The 18,017-nt window shown below is 46.7% G+C and overlaps 1 protein-coding gene and 1 pseudogene across 1 annotated transcript in view; both read right to left on the bottom strand.

Moving 5' to 3' along the window:
• The window catches only part of MPP1 (membrane palmitoylated protein 1), a 54,732-nt gene that overhangs the window by 25,029 nt on the left and 11,686 nt on the right, over nucleotides 1-18,017 (bottom strand). Inside the window, exons 2-5 of the mRNA XM_001513172.4 lie at nucleotides 5,524-5,667; nucleotides 4,732-4,810; nucleotides 3,350-3,435; nucleotides 1,714-1,782 (exon numbers count right to left, since the gene is read on the bottom strand). Coding sequence (XP_001513222.1) covers nucleotides 1,714-1,782; nucleotides 3,350-3,435; nucleotides 4,732-4,810; nucleotides 5,524-5,667 — 378 coding nt within the window. The remainder of the gene's footprint in view (nucleotides 1-1,713; nucleotides 1,783-3,349; nucleotides 3,436-4,731; nucleotides 4,811-5,523; nucleotides 5,668-18,017) is intronic.
• Nucleotides 1,444-1,600, bottom strand: LOC114812999 (annotated as a pseudogene).

The following is an 18,017-nucleotide window of genomic DNA, read 5'->3' as shown; positions in this document are numbered from 1 at the left end:
AAAATAGGGGATCCCTTTTGGTTCGGATCATCTGGGTAATTGAGACTATATGGATTCACAGATGGAAACTAGAATACGTGATGGAAGAGAGCCGAAAGAATGATGGCATTTGTTAAGCGCTTACTATGTGCAAAGCACTGTTCTAGCGCTGGAGAGGATACAAGGTGATCAGGTTGTCCCACATAGGGCTCACAGTCTTAATCCCCATTTTACAGATGAGGGAACTGAGGCAAAGAAAAGTTAAGTCACGTGCCCAAAGTCACAGAGTTGACAAGCGGCTGAGCCGGGATTTGGACCCATGACTTCTGACTCCCAAGCCCGTGCTCTTTCCACTGAGCCACACTGCTTCTCGCATAGCCTAGTGGAAAGATCATGGGCCTGGGAGTCAGAGGGCCTGGGTTCTAATCCTAGCCCTGCCACATCTGCTGTGTGACCTAGGGTAAGTCACATAATTTCTGTGCCTCCTTTACCTCATCTGTAAAATGGGGAATAAAGCTGTAGTTGTCTTGTAGGTACCACAGTCCATAGTAAGCAGTTAAATACCATAAAAAATCCTCAAAGAATCCTATGAAACGAAGGGGAGGAAAAACCAAGAGGATCTCGTGAAAGAAGGACTGAAGGGAAAGAATCATTATGTCATTGCCTGGAGGAATGTTTGCTACCCTAATCCTTCAATGAACTGCTTTCTAGTGACTTCAAACAGGTAAAGAAAGTCTGATATGACTCTCTTCTCCCTCTTCCTCCTCGACCTAAACCCACCGTCTCACTCTTCTTCCAAAAGGACCTTTCAGGGTTAGATTTCCATGCCTGAGAAATTCTAGTTTGTGCCAGGGAGCCTGCTGTTTGATGGTGGTGATATTCTCCTCACAGCTAGACTAACAGGAGGATGGCCCTCAGGGCTGACAAGTGGAACTGATGTCTGTATTCAGGACCTTGCCTTGCTAACAGGGAAAAACACTGAAGAGGCAGGGTGGGGGGCAGGTGAATGCCTGTAAATAGGGGAGAAGCAGGGGTCTTTCTGGAGGGATTGCAATGGCCAGGCCCGGTACCAAACAAATACAAAAAAAGCATCCATCATGCAGTCTTGTCTTATCTTATGCTGTCCAGTTGTTTCCAATCCACAGAGACTCATTCATCCATTCGATCGTATTTATTGAGCACTTACCATGTGCAGAGGACTTTACTAGGCATTTGGAAAGTACAATTCGGCAACAAATAGAGACAATCCCTACCCAACAACAGGCTCACAATCTAGGAGGGAAACAGACAACAAAACATCTCTCCCAGAATGCCCCACCTCCATCTGCATTTGTTCTGGTAGTGTATTCATAGTTTTCTTGGTAAAAATACGGACATGGTTTACATTGTCTTCTTCCGCACAGTAAACTACCCTCGACTCTTTTCCATGCTGCTGCTGCTGCTGCCCAGCACAGGTGAGTTTTGACGGGTAGCAGATTGCCTTCCACTCACTAGCCACTGCCCAAGTCACTAGCCACTGCCCAAGCTAGGAATGGAAAGGCTATGCCTCTGCTTCACTCTCCCTCCCATAGCCGAGACTGGTAGAGTACTGGAAACTCTCCAGATGCGATCCTGAGAAGGGCCTGCCACTTAAGATACCAACAAATCACCATCTAGGATCAGGTCCCCGATGCTCCTCGACTCACACCACAATACAACGACTGACGGCACAACGGAGAACTCAGATCCACCTACCTGAAGCGCAGGGAGACGGCTCTGCTGGTTGGGGATTACTTTTAACGAAATTGTTCCCATGGTTTCTTTCTATTGGACAGAGGAAGGGGAAAGAGAATAGTTGGAGAACCAGGATCCAGATCAAACCAGTAAGCCCTCCCACCACCCAGTGAGTTCAGACCATCTTAATCTGGGGAACGGTAGGTTAGGTGGGACAGGAGTCCAAACCAGTGATTACAGAAACTCCGCAAATGGCCTCAGGTTGGCAACAGTGGAAGGAGAGAGGGCTGGGGAAGTACTGGAGCACCTGCCTAGGTAGGGCTCCGTTCACCCAGGGATTCTCTTCCCTCTAGGCTAAATGCTCCTTGTGGGTGGGGAACATATCTACCAATCCTTTGTACTGTACTCTCCTAAGCGCTTAGTACAGTGCTTTCTGCTCAAAATGCTCAATAAATACCAATGACTGACTCAGGGGATTTGGGGTTCAAGACTTCCTAGCAGGCATGTTTCTCCGTGAGGCTGTAAGCAGGGGATGGAGGCTAGTTTCTTCTAGAGACCAGCAGGACTAAAAAAGAGCCTCGTCATGTAGGGATCAAAAGCCAAGCACCCTGCTGGGACCAATCAATCATATTTATTGAGCACTTACTGTGTGCAGAGCACTGTACTAAGCACTCGAAAAGGTACGATACAGGACTTGGTAGACGTTTCCTGCCCAAAATGAGCTTGCTCAACAAAGGGGGAGAAGGACATTAATACAATGTAATGTAATATAATGTACATTCATATAATGTAATATAATGTACTCTTATGTAGTGTAATATAATGTACATTCATATAATGAAATGTGATATAATGCACATTAATATAATGTAATATAAAGCAATGTGATATAATGCACATCAATATAATGTATATAAGTCCCGTGGAGCTGAAGGTGGACCAGCCTGAAAACTGGAGGAGGGAGATTCGCCTGCTAGACTGTAAAGTCCTTGAGGACAGGTAGCATGTTCAATAACTCTATTAGACCCTCCCAAGCATTTAGTACAGTGCTCTGCACACAGCAGGTGCTCTGTCAATACTGTAAGCTCCTTGAGGTTAGGGAGCGTGTCTTCAAACACTGTTGTATTCGGCCATGCACTTAATACGGTGATCTGGATTAAGGCATTGTAAATGTCCCTCAACCTCTAGGCCCTCTCTGTTCCTCCTCTGTAGGAGCAAAAAAATCAGTGAAGGAGAAAATGGGGAAGCGGAACAAAAAAAATCTGGCCTCATTTTCAATGCTTTAAGAAGAGGGAAAAATAAGTGAGCATACAGATATACACCCACTCCTAGACAGAAAGTTGCAAATGTGTTCATGTTGGGGATGCTTCCACAAAATAGCAATTTCTAAATAAAGCCACGGACTTCGCTAGAGAATGAACAAAAAGAAAAAAAAAATCTATTCAATGGGGGCATCTGCCAGTCTTGTCAGCGGCATACCCTTCCTTCCGTTGGCTTCCCAGCTGTTTTGCCATTCGTTTCCGGAACACCTTTCTGGGATGGGATGGTTTAGATTTCCTCTAGGACCCTTTCAGCCCCCTGATCTCCTTGGTTTCTTATGAGAAGAATAAGTTCACAGCCCAGTGTTCCAGTCTCTGCCGCCCCACAAAATACCTACCATCACCTTCTGCAGCTGGTCGACTGAGTGGTTGGTCACACTGGTGCCATTTATCTCTAGGATCTCATCCCCCACGTGAAGGGAGCCTGCCGGGGGAGAAATGATCAGCACTCAGACAACGTCTATTAGTAAAACTCAAACAACTAGGCACCACCTAAAGGACTGGCTGGATCATTCAGTGAAACAGGCTCACAATAGATAATCCTGGGTTCATGGCAGTTAAAGCCCTCATTCATGGGAGGCAATTGCCTAGGAAAACACAACTGACCTTCAGCCCCACGACCTTCTCACTCTCTCACAACTCTACCAGAGGCCCATTCACAAAAAATGACCCCTTCTCTCTCCCATGGAAGCCATATTCAAAGCCTTCCTCCTCCCCTGCAAATGTAATGGCTTAATTTGTCCACAAAGAACCACGCATATGCTACCGGTAGAGACGGCAAGGAGGGGAGAGAAGCAGCAGCCGGAATCCAAGATCACAACCTGCTGGCTGTATTCTGGCCTTCTTTTTGGGCTGAACCCACGCGATGGACGGTCTGAGAGATGAGTCGGGGCTGCCTACTGACTCTTGTGAATTAACAGCTTTCTCTTTCAAAACCTTTGAAGGATGAACAACGAGGTTCTTCCCGGGACCACAGACATCTTTCTAAATGAAGGAATGTCTGTGCAAAGCGACTCGAATGGCTGCTTCTTTGGAAGAAGGAGGAAAGGTGACTCTTTAAGCTGGCAGAGCTATCGTGTTGTATCTTGAGTCACATCCCCTCTGTGGGGAGGAATCCATTCCTGTGACATGTCCCAGTTCCGGCAGGGGTGAGGATTCTGGCCTGAAGCTGGCTCCTGGTCTTTGCGGAGTGGGAAAGGGAGGTGAAAACAGAAGAAAGGATCCGTGGGAATATGTGAAATCTGTTCCATCCAGAGAGCAAGAGAAGGAAAAAGGGAGTGGAATCTCACCATCCGCCTGTCTGTCTGTCTGTCTGCTGGCTGATAGCTGATGGTAGGATGGCTTGTTCCTTCCATGAACCCAGATGTGGGAGCCTGGCAGCTTCTGCTTTTACAGTGCAGCTGAAGGCGACCCTGCCAGAGGTTCTAATAGTCACCACCTTTGGAGAACGGGGACTTGAGGGTGAGTAGGGAGATTTGTTCCAACTCCTTAAGACACCTACAGCTCATTTCTTATCATGAGCCACTTAACTGTCTGGGCCCCAAAGTGAAATACCCCCAGGTGTCATAAACCAGCCACTAAACAGGGGGTGCTGCCTGGGATTCTCAAGTTTGTGGGAGCCCAGCAGCCAAAGCCCCCTTCATGCATTTAGTACAGTACTTTGCACAGAGTAAATGCTTAATAAATACGATTGAATGAACAGAGCCCACCCGCAGGTTACCTTGTCTATGAATCATGCCTCCATGTAGAATCCTGGCCACCATGCACGACTGTTTCTCATTCAGCTTCAGAGTAATCCCCTGGAAGACATTAAAATCCATGACGTCCCGGACTTCCGTGGAAGAACTCTTTCCTAACTCGTCTCCAAGTTGACAGCCTCCTGCGAGCGTTTCTCCCACTGAGGAACGAGGAGGGCTTATGCCTTCCCTCCCGTTCTGGAATAGGTCCAGGATCTGGTTTAAGTGAGGTAGGGGCCACAATGTGGGGCTCTGTGCCCACCTCCCACACCCCCAGCTCGCAGCCTAGTGGGTAGAGCAGGGGCCTGAGAGTCAGAAGGACCTGGGTTCTAATCCCATCTCTGCCACTTGTCTGATTTGTGATCTTGGGCAAGTTACTTCGCTTCTTTGTACTTCAGTTACCTCATCTGTAAAATGAGGATTAAGACTGTGGGACAGGAACTGTGTTCAACCCTATTAACTTGTATCTACCCTGCACTTAGTACAGTGCCTGGCACAAAGTAAGCGTTTAACGTATACCACAATGACTGTTACTATTAACTCCTCATCTAGCCCTCGCCCCTCCTCTGGGGAATCAGACTGAACAACTGTTCCCCTTTCCCAGACACCCAGACTATAAGACACCCCTCTAAGACTGTAAGTTTGTTGTGAGCAGGGAATGTGCCTGTTATATTGTTATACTGTACTCTCCCAAGCGCTCAATACAGTGCTCTGCCCATAGTAAGCGCTTAATAAATACGACTGACTGACCCAGAGGGTGGGGCCTTAACGCTCACCATGGGCTCCTCCGTGACCTTCTCAAACTGGATGAGCCGCACTTTCCGCACTTCCCGTCCGTTGACGTGGGCCGGGCTGCCTGGCTCGGCCGACCCGTTGGTGTATATGTCCTCGCTCATGGCGCTGGATGGATACGAAATGGTCTGTCAAGTCAAAACAACACACCTTGTTTAACGGGAGGTGCGGACGCAAGGTGAGGAGAGCGTCGTCACAAACCGGTGGCTAAATGGACACAGAACCATTTCTGGGAAGGAGCAGATACCCCAACATGGCGCATGACCCCACAGTATCCACCTCCACCACGGAACCTGGTCTGAGGACCACATTTCTTCTTCCACTCCCGGAAGGCTGAGGGGTCTAGGAGTTGGGAGACTTGAGGACTCTCTTCTTCCCTTTCCTTGTGAGAAGGGATGGTGTGAACCCTTGAGGTGGTCTTTGATGGTCGGCCGCTGGGTTGGAGACCTCACCCAATGGCTGAGGCTGGGTCTCTAACCAAAACCTGGTTTGGCTTTGTCCTTTCCAGAGGAGGCCCAGGTTGGGTATCCAGGGGCAAGAAAGAAGGAGCACTCTGCTCAGGGAATTTCTCAGAAAAATCTCCTGGATCCTGGACCTTGTGAGGTCCCTGCTCGATGCAGAACTCTCCAGTCTCTGTTCAGGGAGGCAAGGAAGGAAAAATGGGAACGGGAGCCGATCTGAAGGCTGGGGTGCTCCCTGTAGAGGGGACAGGGCAGAGGAAAGGCAATGGCACGGGAAAGAATCCTCCAAGTGGCATTAAGCTCTTCCCTTATGTCTCTACTTCCAATGACCAGGTCATCTTCTCTGCTTCCCAACTTTAGGTCCCATCATACTGACTTCCGGGGGAAGGATTCTACCTCCTCCTTCTTGCCACGATGCAGCTTGTCTACTCCAAGATTCCACCCACACCAACAGCCAGAACCTGGAGCTTCAGAGGAAGGCTCTGCAACAGCCCACTCAGCTGGACAGTTGTCAAAGAGGAAACAGGAAAAGAAGTCTTCCCAACTCCCATTTGTCAGCTCTCTGATGATTAACATCCCTGACAGAGACCGACAACTTCTGGACCGCTATCCGAGCCATTTATAAACATTGATGGGATTCTCATTTGTGCAAGAAACGATCATGTTTCCTCATGGCCTGTGGATTCATTTTGCACTGAACTACAGGTTCACTGATAAAGAGAAGCCAAACAGTCATGCCATCCCTGACCATTTATTGAGCACCCGTAACACATCTGCCACTGTAAAAAGTATCAAATATCAATAAATGGCATTTTACTGTGTGCAGAGCACTGGACTAAGCACATGGGGGAGAGTTCAATACAACAGAGTTGGTAGACACATTCCCTGCCCACGAAGAACTTACAAATGTGGAGGGGGAATCTGATAAAAACGATTCCTGGGAATTCAGAGTAGAATAAAGAACTGAAACATCCAGAGAAGGGGGTAAGCATTTCAGAAGTTTTCCCAAAATAATATATCAGTACCAGTCAAGGCAATTTTAATGAACTGAGGTTATAAATAAAAGGTGAAATCCACACACGAAAAGAGACGATAAAAATAATTCGGCATCCTGAGGGGTTGTCCAGTACTTTAGAGCGAATATTCAGTTTACCACTATAATGTGCCGGTGTTTTGTTTTCTGGAAGGCCTGCAATGCATTACGAATGACACAGCAAAAATCCAACTCAGGTGCTCAGAGCCATTTTTGCATGTTTGCTAAACAGGCAGAGTGAGGCTGGGGTCCTTGGAATCTGGTGACATTTTGGGGGGTCAAGCCGACACCAACAGGTGTGGTCTGGAAGCAGGAGGGTCCTTAAGAGACCAGTGAGGCATGAAGACAGAGCTGTTCCCTTGATTCAAGAATGTCAAATGGCACTTAGGAGGAGGAGCTGAGGAAAAAGCCAAGTGTAGATTCTAGCTCCTAGCAAAGTCTAAAAGGGAAAGGTTTGCAGTTTGTGACTGGGTTTTGTTTTCTGCTCTTTGATCTTATACTTATTTGAAGAAAGCTTGTTAAATATTGATTGCTGTTGATGATTTTACTACTGGGATCTATCTTTAGCTCTAGTAAAATCATGTTGTTGTTTTTTAAATCTCTCTTCCTGTATAAAATGGAAAGCCTGTACACCTCATTTTCAGGGTACCTACATTTATAATGAAATCACCTGACTGAGGGAGGGGAGGCAGTGTGGCTTAGTGGAAAGAGTACTCGCCTAGGAGTCGGAAGCCCTGGGCTCTAATCCCAAGCCCCCTATTTGTCTGCTGTATGACTTTGGACAAGTCACAACTTCCTTATGCTTCAGTTTCCTCATCTGTAAAATGGGGATTCAATGCCACTTCTCCCTCCTAGACTGGGAGTCCCCTGTGGGACAGGGACTGTGGCCAACCTGATTAACTTGTATTTACCCCAAGGTTTAGAAGAGGGTTTGAAACTTGTCTCGTCTGATGCTGTCGAGTCATTTCCGACCCATAGCGACTCCATGGACACATCTCTCCCAGAAAGCCCCACCTCCATCTGCAATCGTTCTGGTAGTGTATTTATGAAACTTATTAAGTGCTTAACAAATACCATATTACTAATAACAGCTATCATGCCATCTATAGAACAAAGTTAAGTAGCAGATTCCCATACTGGCTAAGGGGGTTAAAATTAAGCCCTGGGCTGGTGGTTTAAATTACGGCAGGGACTGGTGGTGGCGATTTATCTGAGTGATCTTAGATTGCTTTGGCTGGGTTACAGTCTCAGACTCTCAGGAAAGGGCATGTGGGGCTGTCACAGTAACTATGGTATTTGTTAAGCGCTTACTATGTACCAGACACTGTACTAAGTGCTTGGGTCAACATGAGCTAATCAGGTTGGGCACAGTCCCTGTCCCACATGGGACTCACAGTCTTAAAGGGAGAGAAAACAGGGATTTGAATCCCTATTTTATAGATAAGGAAACTGAAACCCAGATCATTTATACAGTCCAGTGCTTAGTACACTGCTAGGTACATTATAATCTCTTAACAAATGCCATAATTATTACTAGGGAAGTTAAGTAACTTTCCCAGGGTCACACAGCAGGCAAATGGCAGAGCTTAAATTAGAACCCAAATCAAAGGCATTTGAGTGCTTACTGTATGCAGAGTACTATACTAAGTGGTTGGAAGAGTACAATAAGAGAGTTGGTTGACACCTTCCCTGCCCACAATGAGTTTACAGTCTAGAGGATGTCCTGACACTCAAGCCTGGGCAATCTCCCCAGACCATGCTGCTTCTCTTAAAGGGTAGATTGATTAGAAGAGATGATAGAAACTGTGAGAGTAACTGGACATATATAGAGATATGCTATTAAGACAATTTTAATCTTTACAGAAAAATACAAACAAAAAGCCATGGAGATCCAAAGTCCAAATTTGGGAGGCTCTTGGAATTCTTTAGAAGGTGGTCCCATAACAGAAGTGGATAGAGCACAGGTCTGGGAATCAGAAGAACCTGGGTTCTAATCCCAGCTCCGCCACTTGTCTGCTCTGCGACCTTAGGCAAGTCATTTAACTTTTCTGTGCCTCAGTTAGCTCACCGTGGAAAATGGGGATTGAAATTGTGAGCCCCATGTGGGACAGGGACAGGGTCCAACCCGATTATCTTGTATCTATCCCGGTGCTTAGTACAGCACATAGTAAGGGCTTAAATCCCATAAAAAAAAAAATCTTGCCCACACAGGCAGGTCCCCGGCCTATTGATGGCCTGCCTCATCTCACGGGTAACTGACTGGCAGAGCCCCTGGACATATCTCCCTGGATCCACAAGCTCCCCTGGGGTTTAGGGTCAGCGCTTCCACTGTCTGAAGTTTGCAAAGGCAAAGCAAACACATCCAGATGTTTCTGGTTAGCTATTAGCTCACTGGTTTTACTGCTTCATTAATACCTAATACATTGAAGACAGCAGCTCCAACTCATTAACCTCTTTCAAGGCTGAGGCTGCAGAATGCCCTGGGTATCACGTTACCCAAACCGCCATCTCCGGGGGACCAAATTCCTCTCCCCGTTCTCGCCCATCACCACAAACTCTTACTGAGTGTGTACAGAAGGCTTAGTCTAAGAGTTGGTGTCACTCTGATTTCAGTTCCTTTGGCACCTACTCCCATGTACACTTCCTTCCTGGGTGCCCTAAGCCTCAATCGATCCATCACTGGTATTTATCAATCCGTCAGCGGCGTGGGAGCGCTAGGAAGGTACAAATACAGCAATGGAGAGAGACAATCCCTACCCACAGCACAGTCTAGAAGGGTGGAGAGTACGATTCAAGCGCTTAATACGACGCTTTGCGCACATAAGCACTCAATAAATATGACCGAATGATACAAAGGATTAGGTTGAGATGTGATCCCTGCCGACAGGAGCTTACAGATTGGAAAGGGAAACAGATATTATAATGAATTGCAGTTGAATCGATCAATCAATGGTATTTATTGAGTGCTTACAGTGTGCAGAGGACTGTACTAAGTGCTTGGTAGAGTATAATACAACAGATTTGGTGGACATGTTTCCTGGACCACAACCGGCTTACAATCTAGAGGGAGATGACTATGTATATAACTGCTGTGGGGCTGGCGAGAATATCAAAGTGCTTGAGCACTTTCTCAGTACAGTGTGCTTGTGAGAGTAGAATACTGTTGGTAGATACAATCTCTGCCCTCAAAGTGTTTATAGTTTAACAGCAGAGAGAGGCATTAAAATAAATTACAGATAGAAGATGCAACAAAATATACATACAACAATCTCCTTTCCACCAAGCTTCCTCCCTCTCTGTACTCAAATCATGCCACCTTGGAGGAAATCTTCCACACCAGGTGAGTAGAATCAAATTTGAGCGCTTAGTGTGTACAGAGCACTGTACTAAGCGCTTGGGAGAGTACAGTTTAACAGACTTGGTAAACATGTTCCCTGCCCACGAGATAAATCAGTTCCTCTTCCATGACAGAATTCTGCAGATTCTTCTTCCAGTCCCTATAGTCCAGTTTTAACAAGAGGAAAGCAAAACGTAGTGCTTGTCAAAATGTATGAGCCATTTTTCTTTTAATCTGGCAGAGAACATGCTAATATTAAGAATAAATATCTACTGTGCTAGTGTAGAAACATTTCCTTGCTTTTGGTGTTTGCAAATAAACCTTCTTGGCCAATGAACAATAATGGGATCACAACTTTTCAAAATAAATCCCCAAAATAACAAGTTCTAGTTCCTGGGCACCACCCAGCAACAAAGTCATTTCTCTTAGGAAGGAATACATTTTCAGACTTTTCTGCCAACAAAGGAAGAGAGAGGTTATTTAAAGAATTTCTCTGTGAAGAAAATAGTCCCATTATTGCTTAATTCCATTTTTTGCTTTCCTGCCACATGGGTTTCTGAGTCTGAAATTTATTTCTCACAAGGCATTTGTTCACCTTATGCCGGTAGCCTGCAGCTCTTCCACTGAAGGGTTTTTTGCAACCATGGTTATTGTTCACAAGAACAGCTAAATCCTCCTCCATTTCCAATTCCAGTTTTGCAATGCCCTGAAAAATACTCAGGATCACGGTGTACCCAAATTCTTGGCTAGCTTCTGTAAACTTTGCCCCCGCCCTCACCTCACTTCTAACCCCACATACCTCCTCCTTGAGCCACCAGCACTAACCAGCATGGTATAGTGGCTAGAGAATGGGCCTGGGAGTCAGAAGGTCATGGGTTCTAATCCTGACTCTGCCACTTTGCTGCTGTGTGGCCTTCAGCAAGTCACTTCACTTCTCTGGGCCTCAGTCACATCTGTAAAATGGGGGCAGACTGTGAACCCCACGTGGGGCGAGGACTGTGCCCTACCCGATTTGCTTGAATCCTTCCCAGTGCTTAGTAAAGTGCCTGGCACATAGTAAGTGCTTAACAAATACCATCAACATAATTATTATTATTCAATCATATTTGCTGAATACTTACTAAAGCGCTTCAAAAGTACACTACATCAATAAAGAGAGACAACCCCTGCCCACAGTCACCAATCTGTGCTGCAAAACTTGTCTTGTTTCACTTCATACCCAGCTGCTCAAGGCCCACCAAGGGAGGTGGGAGGAAGGAGGGAAGGAAGGTGGGCAAGATGGGAGGGTAAATGTTACCCTAACTTGCCCACCCTTTTATGCCAAAGGATGGGCAGATGGGGTTAACACAGAAAAGCGGCAAGGCCTACTGGAAAGAACCCAGGCCTCAGAGTTAGAGTACCTGGGTTCTAATCCCTGCTCCACTTGTTTGCTGTGTGACCTTGGGCAATCACTTCATTTCTTCATGCCTCAGTTCCCTCATCTGCAAAATGGGGATTCAATACCAGTTCTATCTCCTATTTATTCATTCAATAGTATTTCATTCAATAGTATTTATTGAGCGCTTACTATGTGCAGAGCACTGTACTAAGCGCTTGGGATGAACAAGTCGGCAACAAATAGAGACAGTCCCTGCCGTTTGACGGGCTTACAGTCTAATCGGGGGAGACGGACAGACAAGAATGAGACCCATGTGAGACCTGATTATCTTGTATCTATCCCAGTGCTTAGTACAGTGCTTGGAACATAGCAAGCTTTTAATACCACAATATTTATCATCACTTAACAAATACCACAATCATTACTGTTGTGGTGAGAAGCAGCGAGGCCTAATGGATAGAGCATGAGCCTGGGAGTCGGAAGGACTTGGGTTCTAATCCCCCCTCTGCCACTTCTGCTGGGTGACCTTGGGCAAGTCACTTCACTGTGCCTCAGTTATCTCATGTATATAATGAGGATGCACACTTTGGGCCCAAAATGGGACAGAGACTGTGTCCAACCCAATTATCAGATCAGACTGTTCCTGTAAGCACAGGGCGGGGAGGGGCGCGGTGTCACAATCTAAGTGGTGATGAGAGGTTTTATCTCATTCATTCATTCACTCATTACATCGTATTTATTAAGCATTTACTTTGTGCAGAGCACTGTACTAAGAGCTTGGAAAGTACAATTCAGCAATAAAGAGAGACAATCCCTGCTCACACCGGGCTTACAATCTAGAAGTAAACAAGTCTACAAGTAAACAGGCATCAATATAAATAAAATTGTAGATATGTACATATATATACAAGTGCTCCACTTTGTAGAAAAAGAAATTGAGGTCCAGAGAGGTTAAACAACTTGCAGGATCCACTGCAGGTTAATGGCAGAGCTGAGATTAGAACACGGGTGTCCTGATTCCCAGTTCCTCATGGTTTTGAGAAACAGAGTAGCCTAGTGGAAAGAGCATGGACCTGGGTGGGAGTCAGAGACTTGGGTTCTAATCCTAGCTCTGTCACTTACCTGCTGTTTGACTTCGGGCAAGTCATTTAACTTCTCTGTGCCTCAGTTCCCTTATCTGGAAAATGGGATTCAATACCTGTTCTCCCTCCTACTAGACTGTAAGCCCCATGGGGGAATCTGATTATCATCTATCTACCCCAGAGTTTAGTTCGGTGATTGACATATAGTAAGTACCTAAATACCACAATTATTATTACTAGGCCAAACTGCCTCTCAGTGATGATGATAATATTACTAATTATAATAGCAACATTTATTAAGCACTTATAATAAGCTAAATGTGGGGATAAACATAAAGATATGAGACACAAGACCATGATTGTGTGCCCTGTCTTATATAGGGCTCTACTTTATATCCATTTTTCAGCTGGGGCAACTTTATAGTTAAGTAACTTGCCCAAGATCCCACAGGAGACCAGTTACACTCTTGTGTCTACAAACCAGGTCTCCTGACACATCCAGGTCTCTTTGGTTGCTGAATTGTACATTCCAAGCTCTTAATGCAGTGCTCTGCTCATAGTAAGCGCTCAATAAATATTGAATGAATGACACTCAATCCTGTGCTCGCTCCACTAGGCCACATTTCCCAGAAATCTGTGAAACGTTTTCAAATAGCAGGAGAGACTTGCAGTGATCATGTTCGCGTCTTTCGTTTCTCTCACTCTCCGACTGTGATTATCATCCTCAGCCTCCTGACCATGGAAAAGCAATAAAATATCAATCGATGAGGACTCCGTCCCCAAGACAGGTTGGCGGGGGCTGACCTCTGACTGATTACCAACCTGGAGGCCTCACTTCTGAATAATACATATCAATAGGAAGAGAGGAGGAGCAGGAGGAGAGGAGGAGCAGGAGGAGGGGGAAAAGGAGGAGGAGTCATGGTTTTTATTAAGGATTTTGTGCAGTAAGCTAAACTAAGTGCCCGAAAAGAATACCCAAGAGAGATGGATCTGGGCAGGACAGGAAGGAAGCAAGAGTCCACAATCACCATACAAAAAGGGACCACATGAAAGGAAAATGGGGAGGGGGGAGACACGTGGGGGATGGACAAGGTTAGGATAATAAGAGGTTCGAGCAGGGAGGCAGCAATTATGTTACTTGCCTGCCGGGTGACCTTGGATGGATCACTTGATGTCTCTGAGCCTCAGTTTCCTCATCTATAAAATGGGGATTCGATCACAGTCCTTCCTCAGACTGTGAGCCCTATGTCGGGCAGGGACCTTATATGATCTGATTGCACTCTATCTGTCCCATCATCATAAATGCCATCATCATCATCATCTGGCTCTGGCTACTTCTCCTCCTCTGTAGCTATTTAGGGGCAGGCTGACAGTAAGCCGGGGGCAGGGGAGGGGATGGGTGGGAAATTAAACTACAGATCGGCAGGAACATGCACCCACGGCGTCTCCAACCTGACTCCGTGCCAACCAGCGTTCCCGGACCCGCCATCGTGGAGCTTGGTGGGAGGAGCCTCGTTGGTCTGCCGGGGAAGGGGGAGCGAGGGCAGCAGCTGACTGAACCAGGCCCTCCAGACACAGCTAGCCCATCTCTGCTCCAGGGGCATGAAGGGACAGGAGGGAAGAGTAGTCCTCTTGTCTTTGTAGAGTGACGGAAGACTTCGAGGCTGAAGAGAGAGAGATTCCCCTGGTGTGGGAAGATTCAGAGGCCATTCCCCAATCTCTTGCGGCATGTTCCACAATGCTCAGAGAACTCCGTGCCCTGTGAGAAGCTGGAAGAAATCTGCCCACAGCCTCGACCTGGGTTCAAAGTTCTTCCACCACAAGAAGCGGAGTTGGCACTATTTCTCTGTCCTGTAATCACTTCTGATTCTTCTGCAGCTGAATCACCCAGCTTGATTCTGAACCATCAGCCTTCAAATGAGAGACTCAGCAAAGATTACCGGGAGCAGGGCGAATTCCAGTTAGAAAAGTTCAGGCCCAAAGGTTGTTCTGGCAACCGCCTTTATCTCCCAGTTCTTTTTGCTTCTCACTGGGTGATACTCACTATCATCCTGACCCAGTCTAGGGATGATGACTCAGAAGGTAGCCTTTTTGGACTAATACGGCCAACTCCAATGAGAAGCAGTGTGGCGTAGTGGTCAGAGCACCGGTCTGGCATCAAAAGGAGCTGGGTTCTAATCCCACTTGTCTGCTGTGTGACGTTGGGCTAGTTACTTAACTTCTCTGTGCCTCAGTTACCTCATCTGTAAAATGGGGATTGAGACCGTGAACCACATGTGGGACAGGGACTGTGTCCAACCGGGTTACCTTGTATCTATCCCAGTACTTAGAACAGTGTGTGGCACATAATAAGCACTTAATACATAGCATTAAAAGAGAGCGAGAGAGAAAGAGAGAGAGATGGCTACAGACGCTGAGAAGGCAGCTCTTATACCAGCAGGAGCTGGATTGGGTAAAAAAGGAGGTAGACAGTGCTCGGGGGATCAAGGAACCAAGCTGATGTTCAGCTGGTTTTCCTTAGATGTGAGCCATGGCAGAGAGGAAATTGGCTTTGGGCAGAGGTTCTACTTTCCTGCTGACCATCAGGCCCAGACCACAAAGAGACGTAGGGATAACAGAATAGATGGAAGGGGAAAGAAAGGATTGTCTGAGGAGTAGACGGGATTTAGCCACTCTCAGAGAATCAGTGCGGCCTAGAGGAGTGAGCAAAGGTCTGGGAGCCAGAGAGCCTGGTTCTAATCCTGGATCTGCCGCATGTCAGCTGTGACTTTGGACAAGCCACTTAACTTCTGTGCCTCAGTTTCCTCATTTGTAAAATGGGAATCAAATACTGTATGTAGAGCACTGAACTAGGTGCTTGGGCGAGTAGAGAAGCAGCGTGGCTAGAGAAGCAGCGTGGCTCAGTGGAAAGAGCACGGGCTTGGGAGTCAGAGGTCATGAGTTCGAATCCCAGCTCTGCCACTTGTCAGCTGTGTGACTGTGGGCAAGTCACTTAACTTCTCTGGGCCTCAGTTACCTCATCTGTAAAATGGGGATTAAGACTGTGAGCCCCATGTGGGACAACCTGATTCCCCTATGTCTACCCCAGCGCTTAGAACAGTGCTCTGCACATAGTAAGCGCTTAACAAATACCAACATTATTATTACAATGTAACAGAGTGGGTAGACACGTTCCTTGCCCAGAAAGAGCTTACAGTCCAGAAGAGGAGATAGACTTCAACATAAATTAATTACGGATATGCACACAGGAGCTGTGGGGCTAAGGGTGGGGCAAATGAAGGGTATAAATCCAAATGCAAGGATGAGTCAGAAGGGAGTAACAACAGGGAAGAAGGATGGCCTAGTGGAAAGAGCACAGGTCTGGGAGTCAGAGGACCTGGGTTCTAATCCTAGCTCCGCCACTCATCTGCTGTGTGATCTGGGGCAAGTCACTTCAATTCTCTGTGCCTCAGTTACCTCATCTGTAAAATGGGGTTTAAGACTGTGCGCCCCATATGGGACAGGGACTGGGTCCAACCTGATTCTCTTGAAACTACCCTAGTGCTTAGTACAGTGCCTGGCACATAGTAAGCCCTTAACAAACACCATAAAAATTAAAAGAAAAATATTCCTGTGAAAGGAGCTTTTGCTCCTTAGAGCCTCTTGGCCCTTTTAAACTCCGCACTGCTCATGTGGCATCACCCATGGTTGACAGGAGGACCCAGAGTCCTATTACCAGAGGAAACATCTGCAGCAGAGTTCAAAGTACAATGGCAGCTCCTCCGAGCACATTGAAATAAAAAAAAAAAAGACTCCAAGCAAGCTCAGCGGATCCTAGCATGAGATAATCGAGTTTGCTCCTGACCCAAGGAACAAAAGGGAAGGAGAAAGAAGGCAAGAAGGAGTGTGCCCGAGGTGAGGTCAAAGCCTAGGTTGATGCTCTGACTCATCTGGGGAGAGGCAGGCCGGAGGCTGCAGATTTAGGGTCTGGATTCTGACCAGAGAGCCGAGAAGAGCAGAGCCGCTCAACTTAATCCACCCCAACAGAGAGAGATCCCAGCCTACCTACCCGCTGTCAGACCGGCACGACTGCACATTGGGCCTTGGCAGCGTGGCAGTGGGAGAGGATATTATTATTATTATGATAATTGTGGTATTTGTTAAGCACTTACTATGTGCCAGGCACTGTACTAAGCGCCAGAGTAGATATAAGCTAATCTGGTTGGACCCAGCCTCTGTCCCACATGGGGCACACAGTCTTAATGCCCAATTTACAGATGAAGAAACTGAAGCATAGAGAATAATTATTATTATTACGGTACTTGTTAAGCACTTTCTGGGTGCCAAGCACCATTCTATGCACTGGGATAGATACAAGTTAATCTGGTTGGACACAGTCCCTTCTCCACATGGGGCTATTAGTCTTAATTCCCATTTTACAGATAAGAAACTGAGGCGCAGAGAAGCTAAGTGACTCACCCAAGGTCACACAGCAGACAAGTGGCAGAACCAGGGGTTAGAACCCAGGTCGACTGACTCCCAGGCCCCATATTCTTTCAACTAGGCCAAGCTGCTATGTAAGCATGTGGGTGGAAGGAGAGGTGAGATTAATCAAGGTAGGTTTCCTGGAGGCGGTGTGATTTCAGAAAGGCTTTGAAGATGGGGAGAGCGGTGGTTTCTCTGTGGAGAGACTGTGGCTGTGGAGGAGGAGGGTGGGTGTGACCAAAAGGTCAACGGTGAGAGATACCAGAGTGAGGCACAGTGAGCAGGACGGTGTTGGAGAAGCAAAGCTGGATTGTAGTGGGTTAAGGAGGAGGGTAGTTAGAGGTGAGAGACCTAGTGCTTTCAAGCCAAAGGTAAGGATTTTCTCCTCTGTGCAGAGATGAATAGACAACCAGGGGAAAACAACTATAAAGTGGAGCAAATCCCCTTGGCTAAAAGCTACAGCAGGGTTTACCAAGATAAAAGTCGTTTAGCCATTAAAACCACCAGAATGGGGCAGGAATGGGTGTGGGGAGAGATTAGTGGGTCCCTGTTAGTGATTCTTCTGGAATCAGGCAGGGCTTCACAGCAACTGTAATTCTGATGCTGCAGCAAAGGAGGCCCCAAAGTAAGAGCATCAAACATTAACAAGGAGCTTCAGTGGAAAGTAGGTATTAAATTATCTTACAAGCCCTTGCCTAGGTTCAAAGGTCAAGCCTGTTCACT

This window comes from Ornithorhynchus anatinus, chromosome 6 (genome assembly GCF_004115215.2).
Source record: "Ornithorhynchus anatinus isolate Pmale09 chromosome 6, mOrnAna1.pri.v4, whole genome shotgun sequence".
Classification (NCBI taxonomy): domain Eukaryota; kingdom Metazoa; phylum Chordata; class Mammalia; order Monotremata; family Ornithorhynchidae; genus Ornithorhynchus; species Ornithorhynchus anatinus.
Note: the sequence above shows the minus strand (reverse complement) of the source record. Positions and strands in the feature narration are given on the sequence as shown.